We start from the raw sequence: 22,776 nt of genomic DNA on the forward strand, positions 1-22,776 counted from the left end.
TTTTTGGGTACTCTGGTATCTTTACTTTCATTTTTTTGTGGTCAACAAAACAGCAACTGAATATTATTAACATAGAAAACAGAAGTCTCTGCTGCTCAAATGGAAGTCAGGATGTAAAATGAAAGGGTGTGGCGTAATCGAACAATGTGTAGAACCTTGAAGAGAGAGGCGGGATAGATTTGAATATTCCTCATCCTAGGGCGGGAAATTCTCCTTTTTGGAATGCCAATTGAGGTCCATACCCAACCTTCGTCATAAGGCCACGAAGAAGAAGATCCATACCCTCAGACAATAATCTGACATGCCCAAGATCAACATTTTTTAACAGGGCCTCAAGAAAACTAGAAAAAATGAAATATTTCCCCCTTTCAAAACCCTAACCCATGAAGTTTCTTGATTTCCACTCGGCCACCAACATTGTCTAGTTAAAAGGGCAAATTTGAAACACTTATTAGGGCCCGTTTGATAATGTTTCTGTCGTTTCTGTTTCAAGAAACGGCAGAAACATAAATTTTCATTTCTAAAAACAGAAATGGAATTGAAAATGTTTGATAAGTCATATTTTTGAAAGTCGATAGTAATTAGCGAAAGAATGGCCAGAGTCGTTTCATGGGTCATTTCTTGAATCATAAATAGGTAGAAATTTCAATTTCTATTTCTGAAAACAAATGAAACAAAACAATTTTATCAAACGTTTTTTGTTCCGTTTCTAAACATAAAAATTGCAGAAACACGTTTCTTGAAACGTTATCAAACGGACCCTTAAAATTCGTAAAACACAAGCCCTCTGGATAAAAATCACCTACTTTGACCTCATCTGGCGGAGAGGGGCATTGAGGTGTTGTAAGCTGGACATGTGCCCTTCAAATCGATGGTGATAAAATTCAGTGTCCATTTTCATCCCTTTGGCACACCAATTAGTGGGTCCAGCTTTTGACCCACCTGGTTAAGGGTTAACTTAGGCTGTGTTTGGTAGCCAAGAAAAGGAAAGCTCAGTTTAAAAAGTTCTCTTTGTGCTTGGCATGTCTTGAATCGAGAGAAGATTTAGTTTTGAATTTCAAAATTCACATTGGGAATTGTAAAGTTTTCTTTTACTCCCAAAAAAATTCTTGCCAAAAAGCACAAGAAAACATGAGAAAATATAAAATATTTTCTTTTTTTCTCTTCTAATGGTAACCAAACATACCTTTACAAAAATAAATAAATAAATAAATAACTAAACATATATACATTTTTTTTTTTCTCACCATTGCATTTCATTTCATTTTCTAAAGTCTTTTCTTTTCTAGGTTCTTTTTTCTTTTCTTTTCATTTCTTCTTTTGGCTACCAAACATAGCCTTAAATCCAAATTGAAATCCCCTTCACGGCTTCAAATCACATTCTTCCTCCATACTTCTCCATTCTGGCTGGAATCGTCATTGTTCTTCAGCCTCATCTTCTTCACCCTTCACCCCTGTTCTTTGAAGTAATCGTCATGGATCTTGAAGCAACATCTCTTTTTTTTTTTTTTTTTTGATAAATAGTTTGTATGTATTAAGGAAAAAGAAAAATATAAAACTATAGATTAATTAAGCAACTTCTACAACTTTCTTTGGGCAGATCAAAAGAAAGGTTGAGAGGTCCCTAAATCAAGTAAGACAAATCCTGTAACACAATTCATGTAATATAGAAAGAAAAGTTTTGACAATTAGGAAAAGATGCTCTGAAAAAATTACAGCCATCTCTCTTCCTTCCTCTCTGCTTCTTCATCCTTAGTCCTTGAGCAACCTCGAGTTCCCCCTATTGTTGAGAGAAAGTTTGCAGTTCTGTGTTTCGTGTTTAATTAAAATGAACGAAGTTTGTTTCTTTTAGTTTTGGTTTAGCCAAACACCACCAACCAAAGGAAAACAGATAAACCAATCCAGGTACTCGTATCTGAACCATACGGATCTACAATTCTGTGTAAAGATGAAACCTTAATTGATTAAAATTATGAGTTTTCTAGTGATTAATGATTGCTGCATAGTACTACTACTGTAATACTCAACCCCAAGGTTTCCACTCAACAAAGCTTCAATGTTTCTGTCAAGAGAAAGGTCCCAACCCATCAAACCTTCCTCTTCAGGGGGAATTGGTGAACCGGTTCAATGGTTGTTCTACTGTGTGCTTTTCTAAGTTCATGCTTTTGGTAAATATTTTTGATAAATGGTAAATCTGAAATTTAATGGACGAGATTTCTCTCCAAATCTTCAATGGTTTTGTCTGTAGAAATGGGCCCATTTAGCTGGATCCGGCTCTTCTCCTTAGCTTCCATCATCGAAGTTGATCCATAGTTAATTGGGCACGCGACACATGGTGAGGTGATGATCCGACGGTTTGAAAAAGGTACGAAAATGACACGTTGACAAAAGCTCAAAGAACAAGGCACCAAGAACCATTGGATCATCGCTTTGCCATGTGACGCTCGTCTAAGTAGTTACGGGCAAGACCTGGGCGATAGGCACTAAGGATATAACCCAAATCCTATTTAGCTCAAAAGATGCCTTTACCAAGCTGTCATCCATCCACAAGAAGTGATGGACAGCATTACTCAAAGCATTACAAATGGATGCAAGGAAGAGAAACATAGATATAGTATACTTAGGAAGACAAGGGCTACAAACCTACAACTTTGATGAGAAACTATTTCCTAGTTGGGTATAAGAGGTTCCTCTTCCGACCAGAGAGCTTATTATAAACTTATTCTACTAAAATTAGTGAAATTCCTATATATATATATATATATATCTTTTTTTGGGTAAAAGGAATACCTTAATATTTACCATGGTTGGAACTTGGAAATCTCTATGAAAACAAAAATTTGACATATTTCCCTTTGGAGATGGGGAGATGTTACTCCTTACAATTAATCTCTTGCCCTGACACAAAATAATAATTTTGGAGGAGATTAGAAAGAATCCTACACTCTATTGTCTCTACTTTTTAATAAAAAAAAAATCATCAACAAAGAATAGGTTGGAAATGCATTGCATGATCCAATTAACCCATATATGTATTAATAGTTTCTCAAAATGACGCCACTTCTACCAAAAAAAAAAATGACGCCACTTAATTTGTCATATGCCCATGGTTTAATTTTTAAAGCCATCACCCCACCTTTCCTTTTAGTATGACGCATTTTATGTAAAATCTCATGTCCTACATATGTATTATCAGAAATAGCATGAAATGGAAGCACTCTGGAAAGACAAACAGGAGTATGAAGTAATGGTTTAAACCTATTTACTATAAACTTGGCTATAACTTTATAATTTATAAACAACAGATCAAAGGCTTATGGGCTTAAAATGGCTCATTCTTTTAAGTGGCTTCACAATAGCAGTTTTACTAAATTCACTAAGCCTATATTTATAGGCTGCTCAGGGTCCATCACATCCCAATTGGTTTGATAAAAATATCCTGGAAGCTCATCAAAACCTGGAGATTTTACTTCAATTCATCTGATACTAATATAACTATAATATCGTCCCCCAAAAAAATGTTTAAACTGTTTTTTTTATCTTCCAAAAGGGGGTTTATAAGGGGGGGGGGGGGGGAATCCCCAATGAAGGGCTTTTATTAATCACAATTTTACAGACAACTATATTCCTATGGTCTTTTATCTTCTCAAAACTCATTTTAGGAACTCATACCTTACAAATCAACCTGTTACTTTATTCAAATAATTGTCAGAAGTTTGTTGCCCTTGTAACTTAATTACAACACCCTTACTCACAGTCAAATAGTCCTGCAATTTGTATATGCAATCCTAGCTGCCTCACTTTCCTTTCGCAGGTCTTCGTACATTTTCAGGGAAGCCTCTGCAAATTTGGAGAGCTGGTCAAGTGCCTTCATCAAACCTGAGTGAATGCTGCTCAGATTTGAAGTATTTTCATGCCCTTCGTACTCTCTATTTCCTGATCCTCCACTGTTGTCTGTATCTTGGGACTCTTTTTTATTTTGTTGATCCTCTACCTGCTGCTCCGCCATTGAATTGCGAACATCAGATGCTAAGGCTTTGATGGCATCTGTAAGGTCTCCAGACGGCAAGGCTTTGATCTTATTTGACCAGTCAAGACAGAGAACAAAAATAGGTGGGGCCAGAGCCCGACGGGGGCAGAAGCCTTTCCTTCCCTTGGAACGCTCTTGAGGTAGTAAAATGCAGTTGTGGAGCCAGCCATGGAGAGCTTCTACATAAGATCTATGAGCTTCAATCCAGTCTGTAAAGCTTGAGCCAAAGCACTCGATCTCATGTTGGAGGTGAGTCAACACCTGCCTGTGAGAATCACCCCGCCCAGGCCCTGATGTTGAGCTCTTTGAATGGTAGGCAAGTGAAATTGTGATATATTGTGCATGGTGGCATTCAAGCATCGCTTTCCACATCCGGATCAATCTGCGGAGGGCCGACCAGTCATGAATCTGATTATTACTATAATTAGATACACATCTCACAGGTGAATGTTTAAAACAATGTCAGTTGGTTTGAAAACCAATAGAATAAGAGGAATAACAAAAGCTCAAAATAAAGATGAATGAAAGAGAAAATTTTACCCCTGTATCAGCTCTATAAGCTGTGGTTGCAACTCTTCATCCCTTAATTTCTCAATTCGTTTTGCAATTGAATCAACTGCATGTATAGCCACTCTTATTCGTGAATGGAGATCCTTTACAACTGCCCTAGTTGTGTCAATCACTTTGGGGCTCATATCCCTAGCAAATTGGTGCCTGAGCTGGTCACACTTGTGATCATACACCTTCTTGATGGACTCACTAGCCTACAAAGGACAAAGGAGTAGATAATGCCGTTCATAGAGGTAAAGGTAATGGAGGATTCAATCATGTTGTGCACCAAAAGTAGAGTAAAATTAAATGAAATGGCCATAAAGAGGAAACAATATCCTTTCTTAAGGTATTCTGCAATGGTTTTAATGGCAGCTTTGGAGACTAGCAAAATCAGGATCAAGTTGTAATAAAATGAATTCCTCTTAATCACAATAAAATAAAAACGCCTAGGAAAGAAGGAAGATTTTGGGGGGTTTTTTTTTTCCCAGGGGAAAGGCTCCCAACAAAAGTAGCCCTTGAGAAGTATAGCAGTTGACAAAGTGGTTCATTTTATCACATGGAGCTAATGTGGCCAGTCCAACCATTTGGATAATAGATAAGAGCACCCCATGGGTGTCTACATAAATTGTGAGAGCTATATCAACTGTGTGACCCACCATTTAATGATTTGTCTTTCCTGGTTTTTTACCAATATAATCAATGAAAGCTGAGGTGGAAATACTAGCCATTGGATAGATAGGCGTGCAGGCGGTGACAAGTATCAATTCCAGCCCCTTAAGTGTGCAAAAGGAAGCATTGTAGCCTTAACTCCATAGCTCCAATTTTTATTGGGCACCACTATGAAGATGAAGAGCCAACATGGAAGATGGGGTGGTTATGAGGTTTTCAAGTCGCAATTTTGTGTCAAGGGTAATTTTTTATTTTTGGCTAAGGGAATTTTTTTGTAAATTTAGTCCAGTGATTTTTTTAATTTTAATGTTGGTTAGCTTCTTAGAGTCCAAGTTTTATATTTCTCAGAGACTAATTCACTTAAAGCTTACGCTTCTAAGACTTAGAGTCCAAGTTATTTAGAGGTTAAGTTTCATTTTCTTGCAACATAAAGAAAGTCCACTGTATTTATGAAATGCTTCTCTTTCCAAAGAAAATGAAATCAGAAAATTTTACAGCATATGGAGGTTTCTAGGTGTGACTGCCTATGTTCTTGCTTTTCTTCACTTAATTCTCCGCTACTCCTGCATGGAGCCTTGCTGTCCTACACAAACTCTAAAACCTAATTCATCGGCCAGAAATGATTCCCTCACCCCTAACTCACTACATGCTTGAAAGCTCTTCATTCAAAACCCTCTCTTTCCCACTGTAAGCTTTAACATCTTGCCCTCGCAAGGGCAAACCACATATTTCCCCTCCCTAGACTTTGCATCTTGGACTCTGATTTCTCAGTTTTGGTGCCAAAAAGAGATGATCCGGCATCAGGTGGATAGGTCATTTGTCAAATTTCAGACCCAAAACCAATCATATAACCCGATGTATAATCGAACCAAACATCGTCAATGATCATTCAAATCTTGACCAAAATTAACCTGTCGATCGTGCCACATGGTGTAATGTTTTTCAACTGGAACTGACAACATAAGTAAAGGAAACTTGAGCACCAACTAAGCTGCTGACACATGGCAGATAAATGTGCTACGCCTGAGTAGGCATGCTTGTCTATAGAAACTGCATAACATAATTTTTTAGTGATTTTCTTGGGTCTTACAATTCAACAGAAAAGCAGAAGAAGACCCTGCTCCAGATGTTTCTTTCAAGAGTTATTGACTTAGGTCGACTCAATTTTTTATTTTTTTTCCAAAACCCCAACATCACCATCCCTCCCCCCCACCCCCCGCCCCTCCCCTCCCAAAAAAAGAACAAAAGAAACACCCTCCCCTTTTGATTCCAAGAAGATCCAGCAATGGCTTGGTCATGGAACTCCCCCCTGAACTGCTCATGGAACTTATTAAGTATATGTTTCTTTCTATTTGTTATACACCAAGGATCATTTTGACGCATATTGCGGACCTATATTCATGGTCAAATTCTATATTACCAGCCATTTACACTATTTTTGTGATCATTTTGGTCCATTTCCCACACAAATAAGAGAAGGGATATCATTAAAGATCATTAAACTTCCATGCATCAAATTCCAAAATGAAACTGGTGGTTTTACAGGGAGGCTGCTTAAAAAGAGAGAAAACCATCATACTCGGAACAAAGAAAGCCACTTTTCATTTCCAAAGAAATTGAACAAGGAACTCAAATATTTGAAGACTGATGAAATAAAAATCTTAATACAAAGAAAAGAAAAGAAAAGAATAGAAAAAAAAAATTGATCTGAACACCAATGCTAATGATATAGGTATTTTGGTCAAGTTGAAAAATGATACTTGAGTTAATGACAAGATTGTTTTTATAGTTTCTAGAACCTTCCAAGGCAGCTGCTTTATTTTCAAAGAGGAAGAATTAACTTTAGATGACTAACCCCTTTCTTCATTTTTGTTTTTTTGTTTTTTTTTTTTTTTTTTTTTTTTTTTTTTTTTTCTGGAAATAGGTACTTTATATACTTTTTATTTGTTATCTAAATGATAAATTGATTTTTTTTTTCTGAGGTGTAAAATAGTAATTACTAAATATTAGAAGGGTAATTTACAATGCCACCCCTTGGAGAATGCCAATATTAGAGGGACACCCCTTCTCTTTCACCAAATTGGACTTGGACCCCTTGCCGTCAGTCTACGTTAAGTGGTGTTGTGAAATGACAATTTTGCCCTTATGAGTAAAACACCATTATTATACTATTCCAAAAATACCCTTTAATTACCCTTATCACTTATCACACTTCTCTCCCTCGTTCCTTTTCCGTACCTCAACCTATGAGTCCGGCGAGATCCAGACTACCCGAGTTGCTGTCGCCGACAAGTTGTGCTCATTCTGTCGACGGCGAGTGGTGCTGCCTGATGGTGCCCGTGCAAGTCTCCATCACCGGTATTTGAATCAAAACAAATGATTTCACCGGACTCAGTTTCATCTTCTTCCTCCTCCCATTCATATTCACGGCCATGACTGTTTCAGAACCTTTACCTCTCTGCGACCTCTCTAATTCTAGTCCAATGAGGCCGGATTTGTCAGTGGCGGACATAGAGGCAGAGGCGGTGGCAGACATGGAGGCAGAGGCGGCAGCAGTGGTGATGGAGAAGGAGGAGGTGAGGGAGAAGGTTTGGCACCTTCGCCGGAAGGGGTTGCAGTCGTCGATCGATCAAGTACAAGGGATCTCCTTCTCTAACTCGGTGACTTACGCAATCGGCCATATTAGGGAACTCGAGAAGTAGAGAAGGGGAGGGGTGTCAGCATGGTGGAGTGGTGACAGCGGCAGTGGTCTGGAAACTCAGCCGTCGAACCTCCAGTGTAGAATCAAGAACCAAGGCTATTGCACATATTGGGATGGATCGATCGTCAAAATGGATTGTTGTCGTCGGCATTGGCGACAACGGCAATCAACAGGAACTCTCTCTCTCTATGTGTTTAACCCGTGCTGATTGCCACTGTCACCGTTGCTGCTGCTCGCCACCGCTATGAGTTCGTGATGATCGCCGTTGTGGCCAACGCCGCTGCCCCCACCGCCGTGATCGTTGGTGCCGGCAATCAACAAGAACGATTTCTCTGTGTTTAACCCGTGCTGATTGCCACTATCACCGTTGCCACTACCCGCCACTGCTGTGAGTTCGTGCTAATCGCCACTGCCCCCACCGCCGTGATTGCCAGTGCCGGCAATCAACAGGAACTCCCTTTCTTTGTGTTTAACCAGTGTTGATTGCAACTATCACCGTTGCTGCTGCCCGCCACCGCTGTGAGTTCGTGCTGATCGCCCCTGTCACCGACGCCGCTGCCCCCACCACCGTGATCGCTGGTGCTTGATTTGGGAGAAAGATGAGGATGAGACTCATTACATGGGTATTTTTGGGACTTCACATTTGGTAAGGGCATTTTCGTATTTAAAATAAAATATAGTAGCTGACATCAGTATATAAGGTATATTCCTTAACGGAAACTGACGGTAGGGGGTCTGAGTCTAATTTGGTGAAAGAGAGGGGGTGTTTTTATAATACTAACATTCTCCAGGGGGTGGCGCTGTAAATTACCCATATTAGAATAGTACATTAAGTAATTATTTGTTAGTAGTATTCATAGCTTTCTTAAACTTACAATGGAATTTTTACAGATGGAATTATTTTTTTCCCCTAAAACTAATGAATCTTTGTTCCATTAAAATGCTGAGAAATTCTTTCAATATGTTCAAAGAAATTTTTGCAAACTCTGCTTTACAAAAATCTACATGCGAAAGGTTCTGTTGGATCCAAATCTGACTGTTACAGAAATATTTAAGTGATCCTTCAAATCTGTGACACCACTGCTAAAGCAGGCAGTCCCCTCCGTGAGCAGGGCTCTTTTCCATAGTTGTCACGGCATCTAGGCAAACCAAGGCGGCGGTCGAGGGGTCAAAAAACGTTAGGCGACACTAACAAGGCAACCAAGGCGCCCATCCAAAGAATTGTGCCTGGACACCTAGGTGACGCCTAGACAACTATGCTCCTCACAAGGAAACCATATAACATAATTATCAGTCATGCACTACAATGTGATAAACTGATCCAAAGGTTAGAAAGACCATGCATGACCCAAATTAGAAAAGACAAACAAAATAATGATAAGCCTATTGAAGTGCATTCAGAACATCTGAACAATATATTGTACAAGGGGATACTTTATGGACTAAATGTATCAAATCAAATACCTTAACTTCATCATAGAGTTTCCTCTCCCATGCATACAGTCTGTCTAAGGTGGACGAATGGCTCCCCGAGATCATGCAGAACTCTTCTAGAAGTTCACTTCCACTGTCGTCAATGTCATCTTTTGATGCTATTGCAAGAGGATTCCTAGATGAAGATGAATGTGATGATACTGACCGGTTCCAAGTAATAACTTTTGTAGTATGTTCTGGAGTTTCTACACAGACGTTGCGAGAATAGAGCCATGAGATATATATAAAACAGAAGCACTTTCATACATTGTTTGTAAATGTGCACCCATTAAATAGGCCATAAGGTAGCAATATACAGTACTTTACTGAAACAACTTCTGACTTCTGGTGCTTTTCCAAAGAAAAATTTGGAGCATTATTAAGCTCCCAAATGATGCAGTACCATGTCTATTCGTTAATGAAAACCTACCATGAGTAACAAGTGTGTTTTCACGCCAGCAACAAACTAGATCAAAGGCTGCCAAAAATACAGAGTTTGGTGAATTCCCTGCACATCCATTTAACCATAATGAGAATGGAGATGGTAAATGTACCTCAGAGCTTGCCCAAAAAAATAAACCTAGTCCAAATCCATAAGAACATTTTCAATGGTACATCAAAATTTAGCCCATAAAATTTGGCAGAATACCTTTGGGTGCAGAACAGTTGAGACGAATTTTATTTGCTCCAAGCATTCTGGAGATCTCCTTGCCAGATTCAGATGCTCTGAAGAAACGATGCTCGATATCTTTTATGCTCGACAAAAAATCTTTAGCTCTGTGGGTGATGAACTCAGAAGGATCCTCTCTATCTGCACATAACCCTTTATCTGGCTCTGTTGATTGTACTTCCGAGGTAATACCATTGAAGGATCCTGCATTTGGCATTGCCAATTTGCCGGTAGCTTTACTTTGAGATGGCGCTGCTGAATCACCACAAGTTTCAGGCCTCTGTTCAGATTCTGGCTTTCCTGATCCTGTAAAGATTTCATCGTTTCTTTTTGAATCAGCCTTCTCCAATTTCAACCCTGCTCCATCAATAAAAGGAGCAACTTCCTCCCCCCTGAACTGTCCCAACTCAGACATGTAGAAATTCCTATCGAATCCATTCTCAGCAATAAACCTGAAGCTCTCTGATTCATCACCAGGATTAAAATAGTCCCACGAAAAGCTGGACCCGGGTGGAGGGGGAGGCGGGGGTGGGGGTAAGTTCAGGGACTCGTCCTCCACAAAACTATTGAAGGACGGATTAAAACTAACAGACACTGCAGCAGTTCCTCCCGATCTCATGTAACTCAAGTTTGAGACTGGGGGTGAAAGGGGACTTTCGAAATGCAGCGGTGAATCCATAGTCTCAGCAATGTGAGAAGGGGATGGAGATAGGTAAGAGGAGTGAGAAGGGGTTTTATCAAGTTCAGTTGCAGAAGTAGAGAGGGATGATTCCATCAATACCTCAGCCTCCGCGTATCGTCGAAGAGCAATACCAATGTTTCGGAGAGATTGAACGTAACAGAGCTGAGCAGCCGCAAGAGAGTACCTGGAATCGATTGCTTGTTTGATAAATCTCTTCCGCTCCTTACAGAGCCGAAGCACCTCGTTATTTTCGCTTCTAGAGCTCGAACCACCCATTTCGCACTCGCAAAAGCCCACTTCAAGAAACGAAATCCATTTTCGAAACTCCCGCTTAAATGATCGCTTCTAAAAGCTGTTCGTCGCGGTTGCTTCCCTCGAAATCCACTGTTTCAGGGGAGAGCAATAGCAAACATTGAAATACTAAAGAGGAAAGACCCAGTTAATAACCAACCTCCACAAACCATTCAAACAGAACCAACAAAAGTCACTTGTTAGAATGTTACTTCGACCCTTTACTCTGTCACCAAGGAAGAACACAACAACGAACAATCCTTCTCACTATAAAAGCAGCAGCTAAGTTCTCAACCAAATCAAAGGAAAAAACAAAACCCACCTCGACGACATCCATATACTGAAACCCAACAAAAGTTGAAACACAAATGGTCAATGGAAACGGTTGGCTAGCTAGGTAATGTAGCTTTTAAAACCCTCGTGTTCTGAGTGCAAAACAGAGGGCTTTTAGCTCAGACCCTCGTGCTCTCGGCAGAGTAGCTGGGGAGTCGTGAAGTTTTTCCCGGAAGTAGAAAACCTGAATCAAATGAGAAAACGAAATGCGGTCCCTGAAACGAAGTCTATTTTTGAGTTAGAGCTATAGACTTGCAGTTGCAGAAAGGAGGGCAGAGAACCAGAGAGAAAGAGAGAGAGATGAGAGGTGAGAGGTGAGAGGTGAGAGGTGAGAGGGTGAGAGGAGAAGGGAATCTGCAGCAGGCGATTCTGGAAGAAGCCTCGTAATGTGCGAGAGAGAAGTATGAGGGAATCAGCTTTAGAGTTCCTCTCTTTAGTAAAAATTAAAGAAAAGATGGAAGAATGGGATTGGCAAAAGCCAAAAGTAAAAGAAACAGAGTACTACGCGAGGAGCTCGCCTTCTTGTGTTGCTTTCTTACTCTCTCTCTCTTCATCCTTTCCTTCTCTACTAAGTACCATCTCAGTGGAAAGTTGAGAGCGGAGTGAGAAAAAGAGAGCGCATTAAACCATTAAAAGAAACAGTGGAGCTGTCAGGTCAAGCTCAGCAGTGACTAAGGAGGGAGAGAGACAGAAGAGGGAGAGGATGAAAAATATTATGACAGAAATGCCCTTAGGTTTCCCGAGGTGTGGTGTAACGGCTGCTTCAAATCCGGTTTGCTGGGGAATGTTTGATTCTTTGTCATATTTTGCATTCGACGGGAGGGTTTTGTACAGGTACTCCCACTCCCATCAGTCCTATGATACATCGTGTTCCTTTTTTTTTTTTTTTTTTTTACTCACTCTTTTATGATGTGCCCAAAGTGTGCCCATCACGCAACAGATGGCTGGTAACATTCGGATGCATACCTTTATCAGTCCGATACACACTGATACACTAAATAGTATCTAGTTGATGGCTCGCTCTTGTTTTATTGATAGAGGAGAGTGCTCTATATGAATATGGCAGGTTCAGTCTAGGTCGAATCAAACCAAAATCTTGTTGATTTGATTTCAAATTGGGATTTTGAGGAACCGGTAGAAATTGAACCGATAGTAATCAGGTAAGAATAATTCAAGGATTAAAGTATCGGTATCGGTCATCGTATCGGTCAGCCAAAATTAAGATACGTATCGGAGGGTATCGTATCGTATCGGAGATACACTAAGATACGCTAAAGATACACACATAAATGGATAAGAAACATTTTTTTAAACACTTTTGCATAAAGAATTTGTTAAAAAAAGTTATTGATAACATGTATTATGCATAAACACTAAATTGAGGGTATCGTACTAAGAATTCAAGGTCTGTAGTTGTCCCATAAATGTAAAATCCTTGTTCCCAACCTTGATTTCCACTTTAGTTAGAGAGAAATATGGCTGACAGCAACTTTGGAACAAAAACCCTTCAAAAAATCATTTTTTTCTAAAAAATTACCCATATTGGCCATTATATGACCGTAGCGCCGATACGTATCGATACTCACCGATACGTACCGATATATATATATATATCGATACTCACCGATACGTGCTGATATATACCGATACGTATCGATCGATACATATTGATACTCACCGATACGTACCAATACATATCGAAAAGTACATTTTACCTCAATTTTATATTTTTCATAGAGTCGTATCGAGGCATGTCGTATCGTATCGATGTGTATTAGTGGTGTATTGATGCATATCGGTATGTATTGTAGGATATATATATCGATGCGAAATGATTTAAAAAATTCAATGTATCGTATCGGTGTGTATCGTATCGGCCGACTAAATTTAAGATACGTATCAGAGGGTATCGTATCGGTATCGGAGATACTTAAAACCATGGGTAAGATTGGAAGTGTTGGGATTTCTCCCTTTCTCTCTTCTATGATGTACCCCAATGACAGCTTGGAGCATTTGAGCACACACCCTATTGTTGTTACTAGCAATGGAACAAGCCATTTCATAATCACATCGCGTAATAATTATAATTTTTTTTTTCTAAATTTAAAAATTTCATTTCTCTTCCACAACATGGATCTTATATGTTCGTAGACTTCATACACAAGTGCACACAAAATTATCATCCCACCCTTTATGAACTAAATTATTTATAGATTTCTTTGTAAAATTATGGTAATATCATTTTTTTGGTGCTCCATAGTAGTGATCATAGCCTCCAGGACAAACCCCTGTACGGCAAGTAGTACTTGCACATGACCAATGAATGATAGTGGCATCCCAAGACTCAAACCCACAACCAACCAAATTATAGTAATATCTCACTAGCCTAATGTTGGTGTAGGAGTCATACGATACCTTATCCAAAATTTAATGAAAAGTGTTTGTGGGGGAAAGTGTGGGAAATATAATTTATAAACATGGGGAGAGGGAAATGAAATGACTACCCCGCCTCTCATGAAACACAACACTGACCTTTATCTATTGCTTTTGCATATTCTTCCATTGACAACGCAGACGTGGGATCTCGATCCCCAATACCAAAGTTATGAGACAAGTGGGGAACTATTGCTTCCTAGGTAGCTAATATGGGACCAACACCTCTTGTGGCATTGGATCCATCCAGGGAAGGTTAGGATCCTATCTACTCGAGTGGATGGGTACCTGGTCATATGAAAGGTATAGTTTACCATATGTTAGTCATGGAAGGAGAAAAAGATTTGGTTTGGGGGGTTGGGGTTGGGGGCGCGGCGGGGGGGGGTGGTGGTTAAATGTCTTATTGAATTATTGAAGCATGTTGTGAGCTTTGGTTACTTAAATTTTATAGTTTTTGGTATTCTATATTAAAAAACAAAGAAATATATTCTTTTTGTTTGGAAGCATGGCCCTGTGCTGAGAATGTATATTTTGGGCATCACCAAGTGGGACATGGTGATCATATTGTAACCCTAAGTTTGGCTCAAGGACATATTCTTGGATAAAAAAACATATTTTTTTAAAATAAATAGAGAATATCTATTGAAAAAAAAAAGTAATTACTGCATTGGGATATAAGAGCACTAGAAATTATCAATCCACCCATGAGAAATAAAAATCCAATATATGTTGATGCTTCTACATACACTTTCATTGGCCCTATACTAACGTAGGGACCATGCGACCATGCAATTAATGATCTCTCACCCATACTTATGTGTATATATATATATATATATATTAAATTGCCCATACTTATATTACGGGAATGTTTCTAGGTGGGATGTAATTGCTGAGTGTGAAATGACCACCACACCCCTGATATGTCTTTCAACCAGCTCACCTTGGCCCGAGTACCATAACGCAACCCCAACTTCCCACCTAGAAAATTTTAATCCTTATTTTAGAGAATTTTTTCATCTTCCATCATTTTACGTGGAAAAGAATGACGGAACACTAAAGAACCCTGCAACACTGTTTGTTACTTCCGTTCATAGAAGGTGTCTTACAATGCAAAGAAGGATTAAATGGTGTCGCTAATCTCTGCAATTCTAGGGATGGAACTGACTTGGACAGAAGAAAGAAGACGACGAGGAGGAGGACGACGACAACGATGATGGCTCATAGGTGATAATCATGGCTGCTGAGATTGGAAAGAAAGCAACAAAAGAAGAGATTACTTACAATCTCATGATACTTTCAAGTTTCATCGGATCTTTGATGTATATTGACACAATAATTATTATAATCCTGTAATGGGTAAAATCACAGTACAATAGAAAGCAATGAAAGGGACAGAGATTCAATCAAATCATGAACCACTAGTAGTAGTAGTGATCAGAAAAAGGCTACACGTGATCAGGAAACCTGAAAAACGCCAGCAGCTAAAGGTTGAAACATCAAACCAACAAGTTTGACTTTCTCACCGATTGATCACCTTCGAAACCTATACCATACCCATACGAAGCCCATGGTGTTTTCCCAAAGCTTTACCCCCGGTCCATACCGTTCCAATATGGTATCGGCATGATCTCAGGATCGGTAGCTAGTGATATTGATACGGATAGTTCATAGTGATATCATGGCTTGAGGTGAGGACGTGAATTTGAAATCGAAATCATTTATCAAAACTGAATCGATTAGTTTACATCGAATTATAAAATCAATTAGTAAATGATTCAGTTCTGGTTTCAAGTTTCAGGTCAATTAGCTAAACGGATTGAAATCAAACCGAATCATTTAACCCGTTGGTTTCAAATTGAATTGAAATCATGAAAATTGAACCGTTTAAATCAAGCCGTTTAAACTGTTTAAATATTAAATAAATTGGTTGTAAAATATCATTAGCATCTCATTTGATTCAAAGATTGAGTGCTACAAGCCTGGAAGTAATTTTAAAGGTAGCTTGCTCATTGTTTGGAATGCCGATTAAATTAATCCAACGCACTAAGTAAAATGTATACATAAAAAAATGCAATTCCTACAAAAAAAAATGCAATTTTTTCTTATACTATTGCATATTAAATATATATTTTTTAATATTACGACACATTATTTGGGGGGGAGGATAGAAGAAGAAAATCTCTGCTGTAAACATTACTTACTGACTTGTTAGATGCGTTTGAGACTATTTTCTATTAAAATATTTTTTGTTGTTTAGTTGTTGGGTTGTTTTAACAAATCATAATGGTTTGCATTTCATGTTCTCAAAATTAAATCATTTATCACCAAAAGCAAATTGTAGTAAACATGTTAATAAACTAGAAAACCAATTGCTAACTGTTTAAAAACCGTATGAAATAAACCGAAATCAAAACCATTTAAAATCGTAAAACCAAAATCGTTTAAAAACCGTGAAAATCAAAACCATTTACTAAATGGTTGCGGTTTCATAAAATGCAACCATTTAGTAAATAGTACGATTTTCGTTTCAGCAAAAATATATGTGAATCGAATCGAATCGATTAACACCCTTTGTTTGAGGAATCGCATTGAATTGATTTGATTCTATCAGAGTGGTATCAACCAAGACTAATCTCGATTCTTGATGGATCCCATAATTGTAGAGAAAAAGGTTAAAAAAAAAAAAAATCTACTCGAAATCATAGCTTTCGAGCAAAGGGATAAGCTGGGATCACCATAGCGGACAGTTGGTGTAGCTAAGTTTGATAGAAATTAAATTGTTGAATGAGGGGACGGGAGTCACAAGACTAGCAACGATAAGAGAAGAAACAAGTCCTTGAGACGTGGTAGGGACAATATGGTATCATATCCATAGGACATGCTGTTAGGGAAGAAGAATAGAGGAAGAAGTTTTTGTGATTCAATTTAGTATCTAAATGCATAATAGGGAGATGAGAGAAAATAGGAAAAGAAAAGAAAATTAGAAAAAGAAAAGGGTAATTTACAGTGTCACCCCCTAAATAATGCTCTATTAGAGAGACATCCTCTGCATAATTCCAAATAACACTCAAACCCCTTGTCGTCAATTGTTGTTAGGGAATATACCTTATATGCTGATGTCAGCTTATGTATTTTTTTATAAATACCAAAATACCCTTATAAAGTAAAATACCTGATATACCCTTCTCTTAACCCTTAACTCTCATCACCTACCCTTCTGGTTAAACCTTAAAAGGAGGAGAAATCAAGAGATTTGAAGAGGAAAAAAAAAATAGGAGACTAATATTTTGGAGATTAGGAAATCTCCGGCAACAAAGTAGATCAAGAGTAAGCGATGTCTTCATTGAAGAAGTTTCGTTGCTTTAGACAAACGTTACTATGTGTTTTCATCGTCCTCAACCACAGAACCCTAAAAATAGAAGAAAGGGGGGAAAATGTTTATAAAGACAGATTTCATATCTGATGGGGAGAGGACGAAAGCGAGGACAACAATCGTTTTCGTTCCCTCAGAATGATAGTAGCACAGAGCCAAGACAAGCAAGCAAAAACGAAACAATGTTTCAGTTTCCAAAACAAGAACTTGAAATGCAGGCCACTCGATTTGACGCAAGCTCCCAAGTTGTCCGATTGAGAGAAGTTTTTATCTATTCAAAATCACTTATTTATTTTATGGAACCCAATAACAGTGCCAAACATTTCCCATAACACAATGGACAAATTGTACAAGTTCACAAATCAGCCATTCATGGATGAATTCTAGACTAAGCAAATGCCAAAGTAAACACCAAATTAGTCTTCTTGTCTGAGCCATTTATTATCATTAAAAAAAAAAAAAAATTTGAGTTGAACCCCAACACTGCTGTGAGTCTAAAATTAGTACCCAGATTTCCAATTTTACAGATATTTAAGTCACTCAAAACGGCTCAAGTGCTCACTGCTCAATGCCTTAACCCTCTTCGTCTTCTTTGTTGGGTCCCAATTGACACTGAGAGGGGGGGTGAATCAGTGTGCCAAATATTTTTTCACTTTCCAATTGTACCCTTGATGTGGCAATCATTATTTGCACTTCAATAGCACAGTCTATTGATGCTGCCCAGAGCTGCTATGTATACTACTGACCATTCTTACTGTTGCATGAAACTTACTCACATAACCTGTATTGTTGCCCAGAGTTGTCTCATAAACCTCACACGGTAATCACTGTCACATACATACACAGTCGTATGCACATCCACACTGCACCACCAAGTGGTCAGGTCTACCAGATGTACACACCCATTCTGCAGCCAAGCACTCCAATCAACAATACAAATACGAGCATACACATCCACAACACAAGAAATACGTGCTTCGGTCAGTTGCCTACATGCACGGAGTAATGCCCACTGTCGGGCTCAGCATTTACTCAATACTAATTATGACTGCACCCACAGCCAAGGGAACACATTCCCAGTTTCCACCAATGACATACAATGGCTAGGTCTTCACCCTAGTTTTCTCATAATGATCTGAGAGGCCGCACCCACGGCAAATAGGTTTAGGTAGTTGTACCTACCAAGGAACACATAGCCCCTGTGTCCAGCACCCACTGAACACCAATAAAATAAAGTTGGGCTTATAACAATGCCCTATAGTGAAGCACTCATACATGCAAATTTCCCCCAAATAGACTACAACTATCACTTAGGCATTTTATCAAACATCTTGCCTACAATGATTTATAATAATGGAAATTTGGCAAAAGTGAGGTTACCTTGGCAAGGAGTAACCGTCGGAGATGCAATAATGTCGATCTCCACTTGATGCGGACCACAATCACGTTGTCTCGGTGCCGCCAACGCTTCAACCCCGGTTGGCACTTGGGTTTCTTGAAGCAACTCACAAGAACCAAATTCTAGGTTCTTCTTCTTCTTCTTTCTTTTCTCCTTGTCTTTACTTTCATGGAGTAACAATGGCATTCACATTCACATTCACACACACACAAAGAGAGGAAAAAACTTCTTCTCTATTTCCCTCTTCTTCTCTTCTCTTCTATTTTCTTTTCTTTTCTCTTGGCAACAACCAATAGAACTTGCTACCTTGGTTTCCAGCAACTTCTAAGCCTCTAATGGGGGCTATGGATGAAGTGCAAGAGGATGGAAGTATTTCATTCAAACCTTTAGCCTTCTACGAACTTCAACTCGTTTTTCCGACCACCTCAGCAACCCCTCTGCCTGATTTCTTCCCTCTGATGTGTAGAGCTCGTAAAGATGAAGAATCTCCAACCTGAATCACTCAAATCGGAGTTAAGATGAGAGAGATATGGCCATTTGAAGTTGGACCAACCAGAACACTCAAAATGGAATAGGGGTGGCGTAGGCTACATCGGCGGCGCGCGCAACAGGGGCGAAATCTGACCGTAGATCTCATATAAAAGATCTTATAATCTGAACCGTCGGATTAAACCAACGGATAATAGATCCAAACCATTAAATTTGAATCTCGATGACGTCATCATGACGTAGGCGCTGACATCGTCAGAAATGTTGTCGATCTATGATTGGTTGCTTTTCCGGATTTGAAGGGAGCTTGTCTCCCACTCACAAAAGAGAAATGGCTTATTGGCCGTTGGATCCGAATCCTCTATTTGGCTTTAATATGATTTCATGAGATCATTAATATTGGAATCTTCTTTATATCTTCTATACACGCGCGAAACACACTAACATTCTTTGATAAGGTGTAGCGCCAGTGCATCAAGAATTATGCACCTAACCAATCAAATCCTACGCGCAAGCATCTATCTCGTCCTTATCACACCAAAATCTCAGCAGCCTTTGGATGGGCATCAAGCCTACGTGGTCGAATCTTGACCATCCATTTCACTTCCCTTTACTCCTCTTTATTACAATCAAGCCCCTGCCTCCATATGTTTCAGTGCTTAAAGACCCCTTGCAATTCAGAACTTTAAAATCTTTAAATTACACAAAAGCCCTTCAAATTTCAAAATTAAATTCCGAAAAACCCACCCAACACCGAGAGCAACTGATGGATTTTCGGTTTGGATTTTCGAACCGACTTTACGGAAACACTTATAACTTTTTCATACGATATCCGAATATGATGAAACTAAGTGTGTTGGAATCGTAACTGGATGCTCTACGACTTTTCAGAAGACTCAATCATCTGAATCATCCATGTAAAAAGACCAAAATGCCCCTACACCTTTCCAATGACGTATCTTTCTCATATAGAATCGGAATGCGATGAAATCAGAACCGTTGGAAAGATTGTATTTTTGTCGTATTGTTACATGTAGAATACTTCCTTTAAAAAATTCATCTTCAATGCCGAAACTTCCCTCAACTGCCACAAATGTCGTAACTTCTTCATACGGTATCGGAATGTGACGAAATCAAATGCACTGGACTAGGTAAATTACAATCTATCTTTTTTATGAAGAACCGATCTTCCAAAAATGTCATTTTCATTGTCAAAAATTTCCTCGATCGTAAATAGGCCAATTTTGCCAGTTTTGACCCAGAAACCCGCACCACCTATTAATGATGTATTAAACCACTCCATGCATACCAAGCTGCTCTGTTATCTCATCGGTGACACTGGACACAGCCATGTCATCATTTTCATCCACGTCACCCAAACTGGCCACGTCATCACTGCCACGTGGCCGAGTTACCAACAAGGACAACCATAAAACAACATTCTTCAACCTCCATTCTCTCGTTTCCTTTTCGTATGGTACAGCCAAGTCGAAACCTTACCTTACATTTTCTCTCATTCGACCCCTCTTACTTAGAAACCCTCTGTGGATCTCTCAAGCCTTTCTTCTTTTTCTTCTTCTTCATCCTCTTCGGGCTCTGACCTCCACGAAGATCTCCAAGGCTTTCACTAGTTTCGGATAAACTGAAATGGAAGCCAAACTCATTGCCTGCACAGGTGAGAACGTTAGGCCTTTTTGCAGCTAGCAGTGCCCAACGGTGAGAGTGGGATAGCAACGGATTCAGTTTATTCCCTAGGTAACATTTGGAATTTTTTTGTTATGGATTTTACCATGTTCTTCGTCCATCCGCCCTCTGCACCCTGCGACCCCTTTAGACCATGATACCATCTCTTCAGAGCTTCCTCCAACCACTAGCGCTTGAATCCTGCAAATCCCCTCCTCACTTGCTGACCTACCCTTTCCCGGACCTCTTGAAGCTACACCCACTATCATCTGGTCTACCCCTCTTGTTTCTGTTTTTATCAGAGCAGAAAGAAAGGGGGGGCATAACCGTCATTTCAAATCATCATTTAACAAAGATTGACAGCAGGGGGTCTGAGTGTAATTTGGTAATATGCAGGGAGTGTCTATCTAATAGTGGCATTCTTTAAGGAGTGGCATTGTAAATTACCAAAAAGAAAATAGAAAAGATAGGAGAAAAGGTAAGAGAAGGAGTTTGGCCTTACAGACAAAGCCAATGGCGTCTGACTTGGATAAGGAAGCCTACCTCTGTCTTGGATGAGAAATGGCATTGAATTGATTTGAATCCATCAAATTGGTATCAACCAAGACTAATCTCGATTCTTGATGGATCCCATAATTGTACAGAAAAAGGTTAAAATAAAAAATCTACTCGAAATCATAGCTTTTGAGCAAAGGGATAAGCTGGGATCACCATAGTCGAGAGTGGGTGTAGCTGAGTTTGATAGAAATTAAATTGTTGAATGAGGGGACGGGAGTCACAAGACTAGCAACGACAAGAGAAGAAACAAGTCCTTGAGACGTGGTAGGGACAATATGGCATCATATCCATAGGACATACCATGTTGGGGAAGAAGAATAGAGGAAGAAGTTTTTGTCATTCAATTTAGTAACCAACTGTTACATGCATAATAGGGAGATGAGATAAAATAGGAAGAGAAAAGAAAATAGAAAAGATATGAGAAAATACAGGAGAAGGAGTTTGGCCTTACCAAAGAAGCCAATGGGGTCTGACTTGGATAAGGAAACCTACCTCTGTTTTAGAGACAATTTAAGGATTCAATTTCTTATCCATTCATTATCTCTTACTTCACTAATTAAAATACATAAATTAACATAACTGACTCTACCACTTTCTATAAATTCTCCTACTAAAACATGCACCTCCCACTAGTTCCACTCAATTACAACTCTTATACTTATATCTTAACCATCCATATCCATCCATTTAACACACAAAAGATAACTAATTCCCCTATTATATTGCTAATACATCAAATAATATAAAATACATAAAATAATATATTATTCACGTAACACCAACGTCATGACGATAAGTTAATTTCAGGTACTACTCAATCTCTTAGGACACATTGGGATTTAACAACGACTTTGATCCTTTATTTATGGAATGAGTAAGTGTACTAAGTATACACTTACCAATATTAAGTGTAAAATTGCATGCATCCTAACCCTATGTCACATCCAATTTGTGAAGATCTTCTACTATTCATGGCTTTAGATAAAGTAGGAATGCCACCTTAGTCCTTATCAGCTTTATTAGCTGGGATTTTCTCTCCTGCAGTCCATGCCGGACCTGAAAATTACAGCCCAAACTTGCTCTACCGACTGAAATGCTTAGCCTAGAACCTTATCCAGGTTCAAGGGGCTAGGGCGAGTTGGGGCTGATCGGGCTTTTTGCCAGCCCTAGTCCTATCCCTTTTAGTAATCGATCTAGTGGAACATGTCGAACCAGTCAGTTCAGTTTCAATCCAAATTGACACCCTTAGGTTCTTTCGAAGATGAGTTGGCTAAGGTTTGAGCCAGTTTTGAAGTTTGACACAAGGGTAGCTTGGTCCTTTCGCGGATGAAGTGGAATTTCGAGAGATCATGGACCAGAGTCGCCAGACCACTATTCCTTCCCGGGGATCTTATCTTGACATTCTTTTCACACTGTCTGTTTTTTTGGTAATATCTC

General features: G+C 39.1%; 1 protein-coding gene across 2 annotated transcripts; it reads right to left on the reverse strand.

The window, feature by feature from the left end:
• Window positions 1–3,673: 3,673 nt before the first annotated feature.
• LOC122073923 (protein ALTERED PHOSPHATE STARVATION RESPONSE 1) lies at window positions 3,674–12,056 on the reverse strand. 2 transcript variants are annotated; one of them, XM_042638637.1, is made up of 5 exons: window positions 10,075–12,056; window positions 9,856–9,933; window positions 9,417–9,631; window positions 4,571–4,794; window positions 3,674–4,448 (listed from the first exon to the last, which is right to left on the reverse strand). In XM_042638637.1, the coding sequence occupies exons 1-5, from the start codon at window positions 11,051–11,053 to the stop codon at window positions 3,758–3,760; spliced, it is 2,187 nt and encodes a 728-aa protein (XP_042494571.1). In that variant the 5' UTR covers window positions 11,054–12,056; the 3' UTR covers window positions 3,674–3,757. The 2 variants fall into 2 exon arrangements, with proteins under 2 accessions (XP_042494571.1, XP_042494572.1); XM_042638638.1 differs by having other exon boundaries at window positions 3,674–4,412; window positions 10,075–12,048.
• Window positions 12,057–22,776: the final 10,720 nt, after the last annotated feature.

Source organism: Macadamia integrifolia, chromosome 3 (assembly GCF_013358625.1).
Source record: "Macadamia integrifolia cultivar HAES 741 chromosome 3, SCU_Mint_v3, whole genome shotgun sequence".
NCBI classification, from domain to species: Eukaryota; Viridiplantae; Streptophyta; class Magnoliopsida; order Proteales; family Proteaceae; genus Macadamia; species Macadamia integrifolia.

Bases quoted from the DNA above. Each gene is read 5' to 3' on its own strand.
- LOC122073923 (XM_042638637.1), bottom strand. From the start codon at position 11,053: ATGGGTGGTTCGAGCTCTAGAAGCGAAAATAACGAGGTGCTTCGGCTC. The intron at 9,632-9,855 runs GTAGGTTTTCAT...ACGTCTGTGTAG, and splicing joins AAACACACTTGTTACTCATG to AAACTCCAGAACATACTACA. The intron at 4,795-9,416 runs GTATTTGATTTG...TGTCCTTTGTAG, and splicing joins AACTCTATGATGAAGTTAAG to GCTAGTGAGTCCATCAAGAA.